Source organism: Phocoena phocoena, chromosome 1, assembly GCF_963924675.1.
Source record: "Phocoena phocoena chromosome 1, mPhoPho1.1, whole genome shotgun sequence".
In the NCBI taxonomy this organism is placed as follows: domain Eukaryota; kingdom Metazoa; phylum Chordata; class Mammalia; order Artiodactyla; family Phocoenidae; genus Phocoena; species Phocoena phocoena.
Window position 1 is genome coordinate 37651611 of NC_089219.1, and position 16368 is coordinate 37667978.

The 16368-nt window shown below is 38.2% G+C and overlaps 1 protein-coding gene across 1 annotated transcript in view; it reads right to left on the minus strand.

The window, feature by feature from the left end:
* The window catches only part of GPBP1L1 (GC-rich promoter binding protein 1 like 1), a 28067-nt gene extending 13903 nt beyond the window's left edge, over positions 1-14164 (minus strand). The window contains exons 1-5 of the mRNA XM_065892019.1: positions 13523-14164; positions 12815-12929; positions 10420-10549; positions 9744-10030; positions 90-162 (exon numbers count right to left, since the gene is read on the minus strand). Coding sequence (XP_065748091.1) covers positions 90-162; positions 9744-10030; positions 10420-10549; positions 12815-12874 — 550 coding nt within the window. The 5' untranslated portion in view covers positions 12875-12929; positions 13523-14164. The remainder of the gene's footprint in view (positions 1-89; positions 163-9743; positions 10031-10419; positions 10550-12814; positions 12930-13522) is intronic.
* Between the last annotated feature and the right edge of the window lie 2204 nt (positions 14165-16368).

Genomic DNA, 16368 nt, shown 5'->3' on the forward strand with positions numbered 1-16368 from the left:
TAAAAAAACAGATAAAGAATTTTTTCTCCTCTCCCTGCTAATAAGAAAATTTTAAAGTTGTGCCTTTAAAAATGGCAAAATCTACCTACCCCACACTCCAGAAGGGGTCCCAATAGGTCTGCATGGCTGATTCTGTTTGCCAGCTTCTGGATTCAAAGAAGGCTAGGAAAAAAGGGGTATTAATGGTTGATATAGAAAACTAATCATTTCAGCACTTTTTGCAAAGTAGCATTCACCATGGAACCTATCAAATACTGATAAGTATATATCAGCAGCACTCTAACACTGTATTCAGAATTAACAAATAAACAGACGATGTTGCAATGCAAAATCAATCTCAGGCTCTCTTGGCTTTCATTTCCTTTAATATGAGAGGATAAAAAAAATTTTTTTTAAATAAACAGAGTAAGTGTGCAAGTTCTCATCTTCCTCTAGGACATGTATGCCAACTAAGGAGGCACAGAAAGCTGAACAAGAAAGTGAATCACTTTTCTCAGATTTAAGGTCAGTGAAATGTGAGTATTCATAGCATTTCTAATGAGACTGCTTTAGGGCAGAGGCACACCATGTGCTAGGAATACAAAGGCAATTAAGACAATTAAGAAGAATCCTTATCCCCACAAGGGTCAGTCTTACTACAAAGATAAACTTGTAGACAAGTAAGTATAATAAAAGGTTATGGGGGGACTTCACTGGCAGTCCAGTGGTTAAGACCTCACCTTCCAATGCAGGGGGTGCAGGTTTGATCCCTGGTCAGGGAGCTAAGATCCCACATGCCTCACGGCCAAAAAGCCAAAACATAAAACAGAAGCAATATTGTAACAAATTCAATAAAGACTTCAAAAATGGTCCACATCAAAAAAAAAAAAAAAGATTATAGGGACTATGATAAAAATTCACATTAGGGAAGAAGGAGTACTAAGGAAGGAATAGTCAATTCCACTAGAAAGAGAAGTGCTATCAGAAAAGGTTTCATTAGAGGAGACTAAGAAGAGTCCTTAATGATGAATTCCAAAGCTGGAAAACGGGTGATTCCAGGAACAGAATGCTGAATGAACACCAAGACAGGAAAAACATGAAAAAGAGATCTGCAAATAGTTCAGCATTAGTGCTAGCGAATGAGAGGGCCTTTCTTTGGGGAAAGAGATGTCTGGCAAAGTAGGTAAGAGCCAGATTGTGGAGTATTTTTAAGGGAGATTGAATTTTATTCTTTAGGGATGGAAATCCATCTCTCATGCAGAGTTAACATGATCCAACCATTAGTTTACAAGTCTGGTAGCAGCTTGAAGGATGTATTTCAGGGCTATAAACAACTAGGAGACTATGAGGAGACCAGTTTCCTAGTACAGGAAAGTATGAAGGCGACAGGAGTAGAGGAAGAGATGATGGGAAGGATCGAGAAGTGTTAAGAGTCACAGACTCAACTTAATAACGAAATGTATGGGGGTGTGAGGATGACACTGGTGCCCAAACCCAAACTTTACAATCTGGTACAGAGTAGGAAAATGGCTTTTCAGCACAAATGACCACGGGACATTAAACAAGAAATAGAAAGATGCACAGACTCGACTGCAGAGCTTCTGAATCAAAACCTCCAGAAGTGGGGCCCCAGCAGGTGTATATTTTCAACCTGTCAAGAGGAGACCCACTAGCATAGAGCAAGCATGGATACAATCTGAACTATTAATTCAGTATACAAATGGACAAATCAGACAGAATATGGACAGGTAAATACACTCTTCTGGATGGAATAGTAAAGGCAAAAGGAGTCTAGATGAATAAAGTATGACAGAGTAAAAAAAATCCTTGGCTCACATTTTCTTTGCTTGAGTATTCTAATTGTTACACCATTGACTTGTATTATAAAGCTTTGTTGTCAAATTGTGTCTGATTTTTTTTTTTTTGATTTTCTTTCTTTTATAAGTGACTTGTTCTTTATGTCTGGATGTCCGAAGGATCTTTTTCTTCTAAGTGTTGGCTGTTCTGGCTGTCCTTTCAATTTGTAGTTTCAAGTCTTACTGTATTTCATGAAATTATTCTTGAATTATACTTTTTAGCACCTAAGCTATTCACTTTTGTTATTTTATATTATTATTATATTATTTTTTTCAGGGGAGATCTTTTGGATTTTTTTTTTGCCAAATTTCTGTATCTTTTTTTTTCAATTCTTAATTTTAATCTATTTGTTTTTTCTTCATTTAAAAAGCTTCTTTTCTCTAATTCTCGAAAAACACTAGTGTTTATTGTCTTGTGCTCCTTCTTGTTTAGTCTTCATTTTTCTGAAATCTTTTATTACTTCTTTCCCAAGTTCTAGCACTGTGAAATTTTCTGGTTATGTCGTCCTTGTACCATTTGGTTATGGTTCTTATCCGTTTTGTGCACGTCTTACAGGTGTAATTTGCATTGCCTGTAGAAATGTTACTCTGTTCCTTATTCTCTTGATCCTATTATGTTGTTCATTTTTATATGATCAATTTTTGTGAATGTGGATCAAGATAGCTCTCTAACATCACACTTTATAACTCTCTTCTGTTGTCTTCATGAAGTGCTCAAAAAGATGGCACACTTTCTTTGATGTCCTGGCTTACCTCCTCCTCCCCATGCCTTGTACCTGAACCTTCTCTTCCCTTTGTCTCTACTGTCTCTGTCCCTGCAGCTCAGTCTGGATTCTATTTCCAACAGTTTTGTCCTCAGTGAGGGGCTTTGTTCTGGATGGGAATATTGGCTAGTTAGTATTAAATGTGATAGAACTCTGTGCTGAACTTTATTGCCTCTTGGTTCCAAAGTCATCCTTTCTGCTTGCTCTGTGTAAATGAATCTGGGCACTTTAAAAACTTTCCCTTTGTTAATTTGCTGGCATGTTAATTTTGTCAGTAGAGAGCAAGGAGAGGCTTTTGCTTCTTGTTCCTGTGTGCTTACTCAGCAGGTTCCTGCAGCACTCTGCTTCTGCTAAGCCAGGTTCTAAAGTACAAGTGAGCGCTGACTTGAGTGGTTTTGTAGCAGTGACATATCCCATGAACAGCTTTACGAGGTACTCTAGAGGGCAGATTTTCAGCATGTTCCCTGGAGAAGCACCTTAGCAACTGCTCTGCCATTCAGTGAGCTACAGCTAAGCCCTTTCCGATAAGGTCTGGATCTCAATCCTGGGGTGGTGATGGGGCAACAGGGGACTCTTCCTTGGGCACTCTGTCTTAGCCCAAGGGTTAGTGGCTGCTCCTTGTATCTGCCAATTCTTTATAGTTTTTTAGAACTCTATATTCTTTATAAGTTCTTTATATTCTTTAGGGTTCTCTTTACTATTTACTAGCTAATCACTCATTACCCCATCCTGTTACAGTTAATAATTCTTTATATTAACTTTCCTTGTTCGAATTATTGCGTGATTTCTCTCTGCTGATTAGTCCAGTCAGACCCTTTATACCGTATCCCAGAACATCTCTGTATTTACTAGTTTTGGGAATATGGAAAACCACTCCTAATTTCTAGCTGCTCTTCTCAAATGTTCTCTAAGCTTTCTAGAACAATTACTGGCTCTTTTGGAAATCCTGGGGTTGTAAGATGCCCTGTTGCTTCCTTCAATTTCTCCTGCACAACTGCTAACACAATACCAGTCAGGTTTTATAGCTTTTAGTGGTTTGTCTCTATGTTGTGATACTTCACTTTATTTTGGTGTGGATGACATCCATGGATTTTTTGAGTATAATTAAAAAAAAATCTGTCTATCTTCTATCTACCTACCTACCTACTTACCTAATCTATCTTTTATTTGGCTGTGTTGGGTCTTAATTGTGGCACGTGGGATCTTTTGTTGTGGCTCAGAGGCTCTTCGATGCAGTGTGCGGGCTTCTCTCTAGTTGTGGTGTGCGGGCTCTCTAGTTGTGGCGCTCGGGCTTAGTTGCCCTGCAGCATGAGGCATCTTAGTTCCCTGACCAGGGATCGAACTGGCGTCCCCTGCATTGCAAGACTGATTCTTAACCACTGGACCACCAGGGAAGTCCCTGTCCATGGATTTTTTTGGTTCTTCAATCCTAGTTGCTTTGTGTTCTTTCTTAACTTATTCCTTAATTTCAGACTTACAAAATAATTGCAAATATAATACAAAGAATTCCTGTATATCGTGCATCTACAGTCTCATGTCAACATTTTACCACATTTGTTCCACAAGTCTCTGTAAATATATATTTTTCCTGAACTATCTGCAGGTTGAAGAACTTGAAGGATATTCTCTTACATAATCACAGTACAATTATAAAAATCAGGAAATTAACATTAATACTATTATCTAATCTACAACTCTTATTCAAACTGTAACACTGATACTTTTACAGGAAAACAAAGTTTAAAATCACTGTTTTTCCCTCATCCAGTATCCAGTCTAGGTTTACATGTTGTCTTTAATTGTCCTATCTCTTTAGTCTTCTTTAATCTGGAACTTTTCCCACCATGACCATAACTTTTTTTTTTTTTTTGCGGTACATGGGCCTCTCACTGTTGTGGCCTCTCCCGTTGCAGAGCACAGGCTCCGGATGCACAGGCTCAGTGGCCATGGCTCACGGGCCCAGCCGCTCCGCGGAATGTGGGATCTTCCCGGACCGGGGCATGAATCCGTGTCCCCGCATCAGCAGGCGGACTCTCAACCACTGTGCCACCACGGAAGCCCCGACCATAACTTTTTAAAAGAGTACTCAGCCTAGTTCTTTTGTAGAATCTTTTAAAATTCTTTTATAGAAACCTCAATTTGAGTTTGTGTGATTTTTCCTCATGGTTAGATTCAGGTTATGAATTTTTGGAGGGCACTCTTCAGTGAATCACATCAGGAGGCTTGTGTTATGTTTGTTCCATGACCGGTGACATAAATCTATTTTTTAATCAAACAACATTTACACACAATGAAATGCACCAAGTATACCATTCCATGAGTTTTGAAAAATACTTATACCCCCCAAATCTATAAAGATAAAGCTACTTTCTACAACCGGAAAGTTTCCTAATGCTCTTCCCCAATCTCCACTCCACACAGGCAACCACTGTTTTTCTTACCATAGATTATTTGCCTATTCTAGAATGTCATATAAATGGAATCATACAGTATGTACCTTATTGTGTAAAGCTTCACTGAGATTCATCATGTTGTTTTATCAGTCATTCTTTTTTATTACTGCATAAGTAGCCCATTATATGATTATACCACAATTTTTCTATTCCTGTTTTGATAGACATTTAAATTATTTCCTGGGAATTCCCTGGCAGTCCAGTGGTTAGGACTCTGTGTTTTCACTGCTGAGGGCCTGGGTTCATGTTTTCACTGCTGAGGGCCTGGGTTCAATCTCTGGTCAGGGAACTAAGATCCCACAAGCCACGCAGCACAGCAGCAAAAAAAAAAAAAAATCCCAGTTTTGTGTTACTATGAATAAAATTACAATAAATGTACAGATTTTCATTTCTCTTTAGCAAATACCTAGAAATGGAAGTATTGGGTCACAGGGTAAAGTTTATGCTTAGTTTTATAAGAAACTGTCAGATCTTCCTTTTCATAAAATGGTTGTACTACTACACACTCCTGCTAACAATGTATGAGACTTCCACATGCTCAAAAATGTCACCAAATTTAGTATTTTCAGACTTTTAAATATTAGCTATCCTGGTGGGTGTGCAGCAGTATCTCATAGTGGTCTTAATTTGAATTTCCACATTTCCCTTATGATTAAGGACACTGACCATTTTTTTCATGTGCCTACTGGCCATTCATCTATCTTCCTTTGTGAAGCATCTGTTCAAATCTTGTTTATGTTTTTAAAAAAACTGAGTTGTAGGAGTTATTCATCACATTATGGGAACAGGCCCCTTTTCAAATCTATGTTCTGCAAATATTTTCTCTGAGTCTGTGAAATAAGCAGAAGTTTTAAATTTTGATGAAGCCTGATTTATCAATGTTTTCCCCTTTATGGTTATTGCTCCCTGGGTCCAAAGAAATCTTTTTATTTTTTTTTAATCCCCTATGTGAGAAAGATATTCTCCTAAGTTTTCTTAGTTTCAGGCCTTGTATTTAGGTCTGTAATTCATCTCAAATTCATTTTTTTGTATGCTAGGTGGAGGGGTAGAGAAGATACACACACACACACACACACACACACACACACACACACACACCCCTATATCTATAGATATAGTTCCAGCACAGTTTGTTAAAAACACATTTCTTTCTGCATGCCTCCCAAAGTGGCCATTTTTAAAAAATAAATAAAAATAAATAAAAAATATTAAAAACCCTGGACTTCCCTGGTTGGTACAGTGGCTAAGACACCACGCTCCCAATGCAGGGGGCCCAGGTTCGATCCCTGGTCAGGGAACTAGATCCCACAGGCCACAACTAAGAGTTCACATACCGCAACTAAAAAGATCGTGCGTGCAGCAACTAAAGATCCCACGTGCCGCAACTAAGACCCGGCAAAGCCAAATAAAAAACAAAAAACAACTCTGTCATGCTAAATGTTTCGCATACATCATTTAACATATATGATCTTTTTTTAAAAAAATTTATTTATTTATTTATCTTTGGCTGTGTTGGGTCGTCGTTGCTGCGCATGGGCTTTCTCTAGTTGTGGCGAGCAGGGGCTACTCTTCATTGCGCTTGTGGGCTTCTCATTTCAGTGGCTTCTCTTGTTGCGGAGCATGGGCTCTAGGCTCACGGGCTTCAGTAGTTGTGGCACATAGGCTTAATAGTTGTGACACATGGGCCTAGTTGCTCCGCGGCATGTGGGATCTTCCCAGACCAGGGATCGAACCTGTGTCCCCCACAGTGGCAGATGGATTCCCAACCACTGCGCCACCAGGAAGTCCCAACATATGTGATCTTTATTCCTTACTACAATGTTGCAAGGTAGACATTACCATCCAACAACTCAGGGGAAATTAGGGTTATTACTTGTCCAAGGTACAAATATAGGACTGTTAATTACATTAAACCAATACTATTTTAAAACAAAAAATAACTTTCTAATTATACAATGTAGAGTATGGGGAAAAAACAAGAAACAGAGAAAACCTACTGTAAACAATTAGGTCCTCAAATACCTTTTGTTATTTTTGACTAACTACTCTTTCTTGATAAACCCCATTCTTTTTCAACCAATCACTTCTTAATCTCCCTTACTGCTATTCCACAGGTTCTGCTCTAAGCTTCCTCTCTGAATATATTACTTTCCTTGGGTGATTCTGTCCAACCATAAACCTCAACTACTATCTCTATTTCCATGTGCACACCTCCGGTTGATCTCACCCATCTCTTTGGTACCAAGACGTCTTTATCTTCTGTCCTTCAATTCTGCTACTCCTGTTTTTCCTTTTCAAATTACTTACTTATTATTCATCAATTCCCTTTGGATAAAAATCTTATTTTTGACCCTTCCTTCTCTAGTTACAATGCCATGGCTCCTATCTTTTAGATTTATCTCCAAAACAAGATCTTTAACAACCTAAATGTCTGTGAACAGGAAAATGGATAAATAAACCTAGTATATTCACACCACAGAATATTTACTATACAGCAGTGAGAAAGATATAGAGCAGGGTTTCTCAACCATGGCACTACTGACATTTTGGGCTGGTTCTTTGTTATGGGGCTGTCCTGTGCATTGCAGGAAGTTTAGCAACATCTCTGATCTCTACATACTAGATGCTAATAGCACTATCCCCAGGTGTGACAACCAAAATTTCTCTAGATATTGCCAAATGTGCTCTGAAGGAGGCAAACTTGCTCCTGGATTGAGAACCACTGATCTAGAGCCCTATGTATCAATACAGACAAATCTCAAACAATTTTAAGCAAATGAAAGAGAACTACAATATGACAGTATTCATATAAAGATCAAAATCAGGCAAAATGATATTATAGATTGTCTACAGATACATTCATATAGTAAAAATTTATCAAAACATACATGAGGATGATAAAACATTAAAATCAAAATGGTGATTACCTCTAGGGGAACGTTAGGAGAATATGATTAGGGAAGCTTTAACTGTATCTATGATATCTTGCCTCTTTTGTAAAAGAATGGTATAGAGCATACTGGGCAAAATGTCAATATTTCACAAAGCTAGGTTGTGTGCGTACTTGACGGTTTTCTCCAGACTTTTATGTACACTCAGAATATTTCATAAAAGCATAAACACAAGGCTTCCCCGGTGGCAGTGATTGGGAGTCCACCTGCCAATGCAGGGGACATGGGTTTGAGCCCTGTTCTGGGAAGATCCCACATGCCGCGGAGCAGCTAAGCCGGTGCACCACAACCAGTGTGTCTGCGCTCTCGAGCCTGCGAGCCACAGCTACTGAAGCCCGCGTGCCTAGAGCCTGTGTTCTGCAACAAGCGAAGCCACCACAACAAGAAGCCTGTGCACTGCAACAAAGAGTAGGCCCCGCTCTCTGCAACTAGAGAAAGCCCGTGCGCAGCAACAAACACCCAACTTAGCCATAAATAAATAAATAAAAAATTTTTTAAAGCATAAACACAAAATAAACTTGCCCTTAATGACCTTGTTCAGGTTTGACGTGACAGCAAACTTCCCTTTAGATCACTTAGCAGGTGTATAATGCTGCCTTAACATTTTTCTTTCCATTGTCAATTAATTTCCCACTGGGAATGCCACAGAACTGATAACTTATAAGTTTACTGAATAAATAATCCATGTTATAATTTAGTGTTGTAGTCATTTTTCGACCACTGAGTATTTAGGACATTCTGGACAAATATTTAATATATTGGTGTATTACAGACTTTTCCATAATAAAGTTTTAAAGGATAGGCACCTGGGGATAGGAATTTACTTTGATAAATGACATTTAAATTAAGAGCCCCCAGGTCATTTGCTAGACTTGGGAGAAGAGGGGCTGATGCCTAATTTTACTCTTTAGTTGGTTTTGATAACATAAAATGGCTGTCATAAAAGTGACTGGCTTATCTAATGTGCTCCTTAAAAATAACAAGTTGCACTACCTAATAGGATTGCCACTAGCCAGGTGTGGTTGCTGGGCACTTGGAACGTGTGCCGTCTGTATTAAGATGTGCTACAATTATAAAATGCACAAAGGATTTTGAAGATGTAGTACAACAAATAATGTTAATTATCTCATTAATTTAAAGATAATGACTACAGGTTAGAATAATAATTTGGACATATTTGGTTAAGTAAAATGTATTATTAAACTTTTTTAAGGTGCACAAAAACTCTACTTTTGGTTTAGAGGTCAAAAGGCATATAATTCAAAAAAAAAGGCATATAATTCAACACACAATAGCATCAAGTTTTACTGAATGTACAGGCAACAGCTAAAATACTCCTAACTGCATGTTTCTGAACTTACCACAATTGTTTTATGTAACAGGGCAAAATCAAGACAAAAAACCCCCTCTTATGATAGTTGGAGAAAGCAATTTAACATTCAAGAATATAGTTTTACATAAACACATCTGAATACTGAACTTTATAAAGCTTAAAGAAAAATAAGAATTCCAAAGGCAAAAAGATGAAAAAATATGAAGATTTGCTAAAAGTTACACAGGAATTTCGGTCATCATCATCATACTAACCAGCTCCTTCCTTGTCCTTCCTAAAAACACTAAAAGTCTAAACTTAGGGACTCCCTTTTTAGTACTTTCTGAAATGTTCTCATTACTAACACGGTTTTATATATAAGAATCATTTGTCAGGTTTTAGGTATACAACTAAATCTTCATACTTACAAAGTCGTCTTCTTCAAACTGCAACTTTTCTACCTTATCATCTTTCTTCTCTTCCCTAATCTCTGTAGGTGGCTTTTCCTGAAAGGCACAGCCTTTCCGGGAGTGGAAGCTGCCATTCCAGTGGCGATGGTTCCCTGTGCCACCCCCACTACGCTGGCTCATGCCATCATGACCTCGGGAAGAGCCGTGCCAACCAGATAGGTTCCCTGTGATTCCAGCATATGCCCCCTTAGAGACACCAGAGTCCACGGAATCGTGCCGGAACAAGGAGGGCTGGTGCCAGGAATCTGAAATAGTAAGGAAAAGTAACACATTAGAGTGTTTGCTTCCTGAAAATTCAGAAACAACTGGTCCAGATGCTTCCTGATATAACTTAAGGTATTGCCAAAGCCCTTTGGGGGACCTTTTTAATAAAAGAGGAAGTCCACATACAAAAAAGGCACAAGATACAACTTTCTGTTTTAATGTAATTTCTTTATGAGTTCTTCAACTGAATAAATGACTTAAGAGAACCTAAGAATGTTAGAAAGCCAATATAGTTGAGTAATGACTACTGGAGGATCTAATTGAGTATTATGTTTACAAAAGATCATTATTCCAAGATTATGGACATGCACCCTCAGCTTGGGCTTGCTGAGTAGCTTATATAGAGTCATGGAAGTTGGGTATGTCTTACCTCCTGTCGTTCGTAGAGGTCCATTGTTAAAAAAGCCATCAGAGGAATTATGTCGACGACGGCTTACTCCAAATCTACCATCTCCTCGGGGTAGGTGCTCTCCGTGTTTTTCGAAGGTGGCTGTAGGTGACTAAGATGATAAAGTACAGAGAAGCAAACAGGTAAGTACATATCAGTCTCTTTCAGTATCTTAAGTTTTGCATCGGGTTTTTAGAATACAGGTAATATTGATGGCAGAAACCCCTATTTTGAGCATATGGGACACAGTTAAGGGTACTGCAGTCCTCTAAGTTAGAGAAGCCCTATGTTACATATTCAATCATTAACTGAATTAATAGGGAGAAAAAGGAGCTACTTCAATTTGCATGAGAGGGGAAAAAAACCCTGTCAATATCCAAAAGAATAAGCCCCAAAACTTTACACTTAAAAATGTTGTTAATCTTGAAAGGAAAAGCAAGATGCTTGCTCTAAATAGATTTATTATTTGTGTAAATTACTCTCGAACTGAAGACAAAGGAACAGTTAAATCCCACCTTGGCAGGCCATTAACAGCCCCACAGGAGATTTTATAGTTTATAAAACACTTACTTCCAAACATTAATACTCATAACAAGACTATAATTTGGCATCATCCCCATTTTACTATTTCCATATAAGGAAAGAGGTCAGGGAGAATAAGTCTCTGAGGTTACACAACTAAAAAGGAGCACTTTGAGAAACACTTATTATAGATGAATTCTGATGTCCCTTCCTATTCCAAATAGTTGCATTCTATAACAGTCTTTAGTCTCATATGATAGAAACCAAAGTCTAAAAAAAACATGAAAAGCATGGATACATTTGACAAGGGCTTACAGGAGAACTATAGGTTGGGGTAGAGACATCTCCACATCTATTTCCTTATTATTAATATCCTCACCAACATGCGGTCTGTCAGTCTTTTTTATTTCAGCCATTCTAGTGGGTTACAAAGATTTTCTTATTTCTTCTGAAAGTTTTATGGATTTCAGCTCTTTAATTTAGGTTATAATCCATTTCAAGTTAATTTTTTTTTTTTTTTTTGCGGTACGCGGGCCTCTCACTGTTGTGGCCTTTCCTGTTGCGGAGCACAGGCTCCAGATGCGCAGGGTCAGCGGCCATGGCTCACGGGCCTAGCTGCTCCGCGGCATGTGGGATCTTCCCAGACCGGGTCACGAACCCGTGTCCCCTGCATCGGCAGGCGGACTCTCAACCACTGCGCCACCAGAGAAGCCCTCAAGTTAATTTTTATGTATGATATGATGTAAAGGTTGAGGCTCTCCCTCCCACCCCCACATAGATATCCAGTTCTAGAACCACTTGTTAAAAAGACTATCACTTCTACATTGAATTACCTTGGCACTTTAGTCAAAAATCAACTGTATAGGACTATTTTTGAATTGTCTATCCTATTCCATTGCTTTATCTGTCTATCCTTATGCTAATACCACACAAATTTGCTTATTATAAAATGGAAATATTTAAATCATATTTCCTAATTCTTTTTACTGAGTTCACTGTGCTAAATCAATTGTTCATTGTGCTAAATCAATTATCCTTTGCAGGTATAAGATGTGCATACGTTTAAACGCTTTCCTAGGATCCCACACCGAATCCCTCAGGCCCACCACGCCCAACTCTTGGGTCAGATTATGTCAATTATGAGATTTGGGGAATTTCACAAGGGCAATTCAAAATGAAGATTAGAGCAAAGGGTTGTGGGTCTAGACAGACCAGGAACATCTTCCCAAAATTCACATCTAAAAATAGGGAAGGTATGCTCTTTTTTCTGAGACTACCTATCAACTTTCTCCCTCCTCTATTAGTTGGCAAAATGGGAAGAATTTTTAAGTTTACTAGCTTCCTAAAGGTTTCCTTTAACAATAATATATTCCATTTGTCTTTACCCTTAATGCAACATACATTTTCCCTGAAATCATTAAGTAGATTATTGTCTCTAAAAAAGAATTTCTAAGATTTAATCTGAGAGCCATGTAGTAGTCAATCGCTGTCTATCCTTTTTCCTCCTCATCTACTACTTTAGACAAATGTGCATTCATCCTGAAGATCCATTTCCCCCCAAACTGAAGTGTTCCTGCAGCTAATATAGGAAGTCTTAAGTGTGCCACACAATGAGAAAAACTTAACATGAAATAAACAGAACACCTGGCAGTAGCAGGGTACACACTGACTTGCACTGCCTAATTATTTATACCCTATTAAAAGAAAGATAGTTAAGTTTATTGAAAATGTATGTAAAATCCCCAGGCAAGGCTGAATATACAAAAAAACAACTAGATTGTAAAACAGAGGCCACAGACAAGATGGGGATGAAAAGAACTGGTATTTGGATAGTTACTAGAATGGAGAACAGTACCTTAGCTGACTGTGGTGTTGAGAAATTTAGCCAAGCAGGAACAAAGTCATGCTGCGCCATTTAGGTCCAGTGTCTCTTTTCAACAAGGTGAGGCATCCAACCTCATGGCCAGGATCTGAAAATGAGAAAACTGAAATCACTTATTCTTGCAAGAACCTGATATCAAGTAAAGAGTCTGTGATTACTTTAAGGTCCCCCTTTTATAGAAAGACTTGCTCTCTGAGCCTTCCTAGAGTACTCATCAGGCCCCATACATCAGAGAAGTTATAAACAAAAACAACAGTCTGTGAATATATAACCATGAAAAACACAAACAGAAAAGTGTGTCACAGACCTGGAAGTTATATGACAGAAGCTAATGAATTCTTGTGTTATAGCAGAAGAACCTTAAGAATAAACAACTACTTAAAACTACAGATACTTATGAAAAAAGATTAATCTGCTTCAGGTAACTTCAGGCAAAAGCAGTAGAAAAGATCTTCCTAGAGATGGAGGATACAACCTCTCAAGAGTTTTTCTATTTAGTTCACATTAATTTCTTCAAAACATCAGTTAGAATCAGTTTTCCTGAGAGATCTATCTGTTGGTGTCTCCAAACCACCCCACTGATAGTCTCCAAAGTATAATATGTAAGAAAGCAGTAGATATTTTCCATGATACATATACATACACAGTCTTCTTCCAAGTTAGACATAGGAGAATACTCACCCCAGAGCGTAACCTCTGTGGTCCTGTTTCCTGAACTCCTTGAGTCTGCCGGCTGGATTTCCACGAGGTTCTCTTGTTAAAAGGGTACTTAAAATTAGGCTGGCCAGCAGCACACCTTATGATGAAGCACAAAGAAGCCAGGCTCTGTGTGGATCAATTTCTCAGTCCCCTCAATTGCTCATCTTAAACTATCTAGATCCTGACACGTTTCCAAAAGGGGAAAGGGGAAAGGGGAAGGGGGAGGGGAACATAAAAAGTATTTGTTACATTTAAAAAATAGGGGGAAGGGGAAAGAGCTATATCAACGTTCACCTCATTCAACTTCCTTGAGTGATGGCCCTATGATGTTGCTTAAATAGATAATACATGGACATTTGCACATTGAATGCAAACACTGTTCACAAAAAGGTCATAGCTTAGAAAGACAGATGCACTTTTGTTTGGGCAAATAATGTCATTGAAGTGATAGATCAAAAATAAAAAACTGAAGAGCTATAAAAGATCTTCTGAGTAATCAACTCTAGTAGCAAAACAACCACATTACAAAGCCCTTAATTTACAAATCTCATTATTCTTACACAGCTGCTAAAAATAATGTGTAGGTATGTATTTATATTCAAAATCTGAGGACATAAGAAACCTGTTTAAAACAAACAAAAAATCAGACAGGAACTTGATATGCTTTTCCCTCCTAAGAATAGCAGCTCTCAAGGCAAATTTCTTAGTATAAAGCTCTCAAATGTTTCTTCTATTTCTTTGGTCTTCACTATTTATAAATTCACAGCAAAATTAAAACAAGTAGAAAGATAGGGCTTAAGGAACAGTCATGGAGAAAGTTCCAAAGTGAGGTTTTCTTCTCTTCAGTTTTCTGTATTTCACTCCTTCTGCCCCTTCTTGAAGACTAAACCGAGTTAATGCAAGGTAATGAGAATCTTTTGCTTCAGTAGAGAAGTCACTTTGCATTCATGTCCATCGTTATTCAATCATTTTGAAGGCCACAGGAATCTATCACTATAAATGAAAAAACAAAACAACATATATCACAAGAGGCAAAATTACTATATATAAATGCTAAAGTGAGACATGGTCAAATGATCGATCTCGGAGACAAAGGTCTAGGAGACAAAACCCTTAAGTCCAATTTAGACATTAATCTATAGCAACAACATAACTGGCTAAAATTATTTTAAAGATTTTAAAAGGATTTTAGAAAAGTCATCTGAAGGAATATACTTTTAAAATAACAATTTCTCCAGTTAGCTATCAAAGGTAATTCAGACATGCAAATTAGAGTCTGTTAGATTTAGATTTTCTCTCATATATGGAATAGCTTGCCATAAGTGGTCAAAGAGTCATAACTTACTGGTTATTACCACAGTCAACTATCTAATTGTTTAGTACTAACCACAGACAGATGTGTAAAAACAAGACATCCGTCATAGCATTCCTCATGTATTTACATATTTTTAGATACCTACTTATCAATTAAAAGACTTAAGTGCTTATGCTCTGACTTAAAATATGCAGTAAGAGATAACACAAATACTTCTTTGGCAAATTCCCAACATTCTTCCAAAGGCTAGGAAGTTTTCTTTCTTCCTTTTTTGTAATAGATTAAAAAATATTTATTTATTTATTTATTTGGCTGCGTCAGGTCTTAGTTGCGGCACGCAGGATCTTCACTGCGGTACGTGGGATCTTTCGTTGCAGTGTGCAGGCTCTTCACTGTGGCACACCGGCTCCAGAGCAGGCTCAGTAGTTGCAGCACACAGGATTAGTTGCCCCATGGCACGTGGGATCTTAGTTCCCCGACCAGGGATCAAACCCGTGTCCCCTGCATTCGAAGGCGGATTCTTAACCACTGGACCACCAGGGAAGTCCCTAGAAAGTTTTCTGATATGAGAGAATGCTTGCATCTGTGGGCAATTCTGGTCTACACTGGTATTCTAGTTTACAGAGTATTTCTCATATAATTAATTCATGTTTAAGAAATACTAAATTCAGAATAGTAAATACCTCTTTGGGGAAACAATGGGAAAGGAATCAAAAAAAGGTTCCGGAGGGCTTCAATTGTATCTGTAATACATTATTAAGCTGAATGATGGGTATATGACTATTCACTTGTTCTCTACATTTTTTTATATACTTATAATACATACATATATATATATATATATACACACACATATATCAACCATGCAGAGTATATATATTCCTTCAGCGCACATGTAATAGTTTTAAAAACTGACCTTATACTAGTTAAAAGAAATCTCAATTAGTTCCAAAGAAGAAAACAGTCTGTGTTCTCTAACTATGCTATGTTAAATCAGGAAACGACTTTCTCTTGCATTGCCTGCTCTCCTTCCCCTTCTTGAAGAAATCCTGTCCAAAGCCACTAGGTGGGGTCAGGCAAGGTAAAGTCCTCAAAGGGGGAGCTCAAGGCCAGAGCAGGGTGCTGGGGCATAATCAGGGTGTCTACACAGGGTGGAAGGATAGTGAAATGTGTGTACAGCAGCAGTCCTGTGCGGGATGTCAGGACTGTTGGGCAACGTAAGGTGAATGTCCCAGTACGAGGGCAGCCTAATGCAGAGTGTGAGAGTCTCAGGTGGAATGAGGTGGACACCCTGGCAGAGGGACACGGCCAAATAGGTTGAGGGCTTCCACGCAGCAAGGTGCCTTGCACAGTTGTTACAACTTATATGTGGTTAGGAAGGAACACATGCACAGGAAGAGGTGATAAATGGAGGCTGGTTACATACTGGGATTTGATCAAAAATTAAGAAATATTAAGGAAAAATGGGAGTCAGATTTCTTACTGTGAGAGAAATGATACACTGATAAAGAAA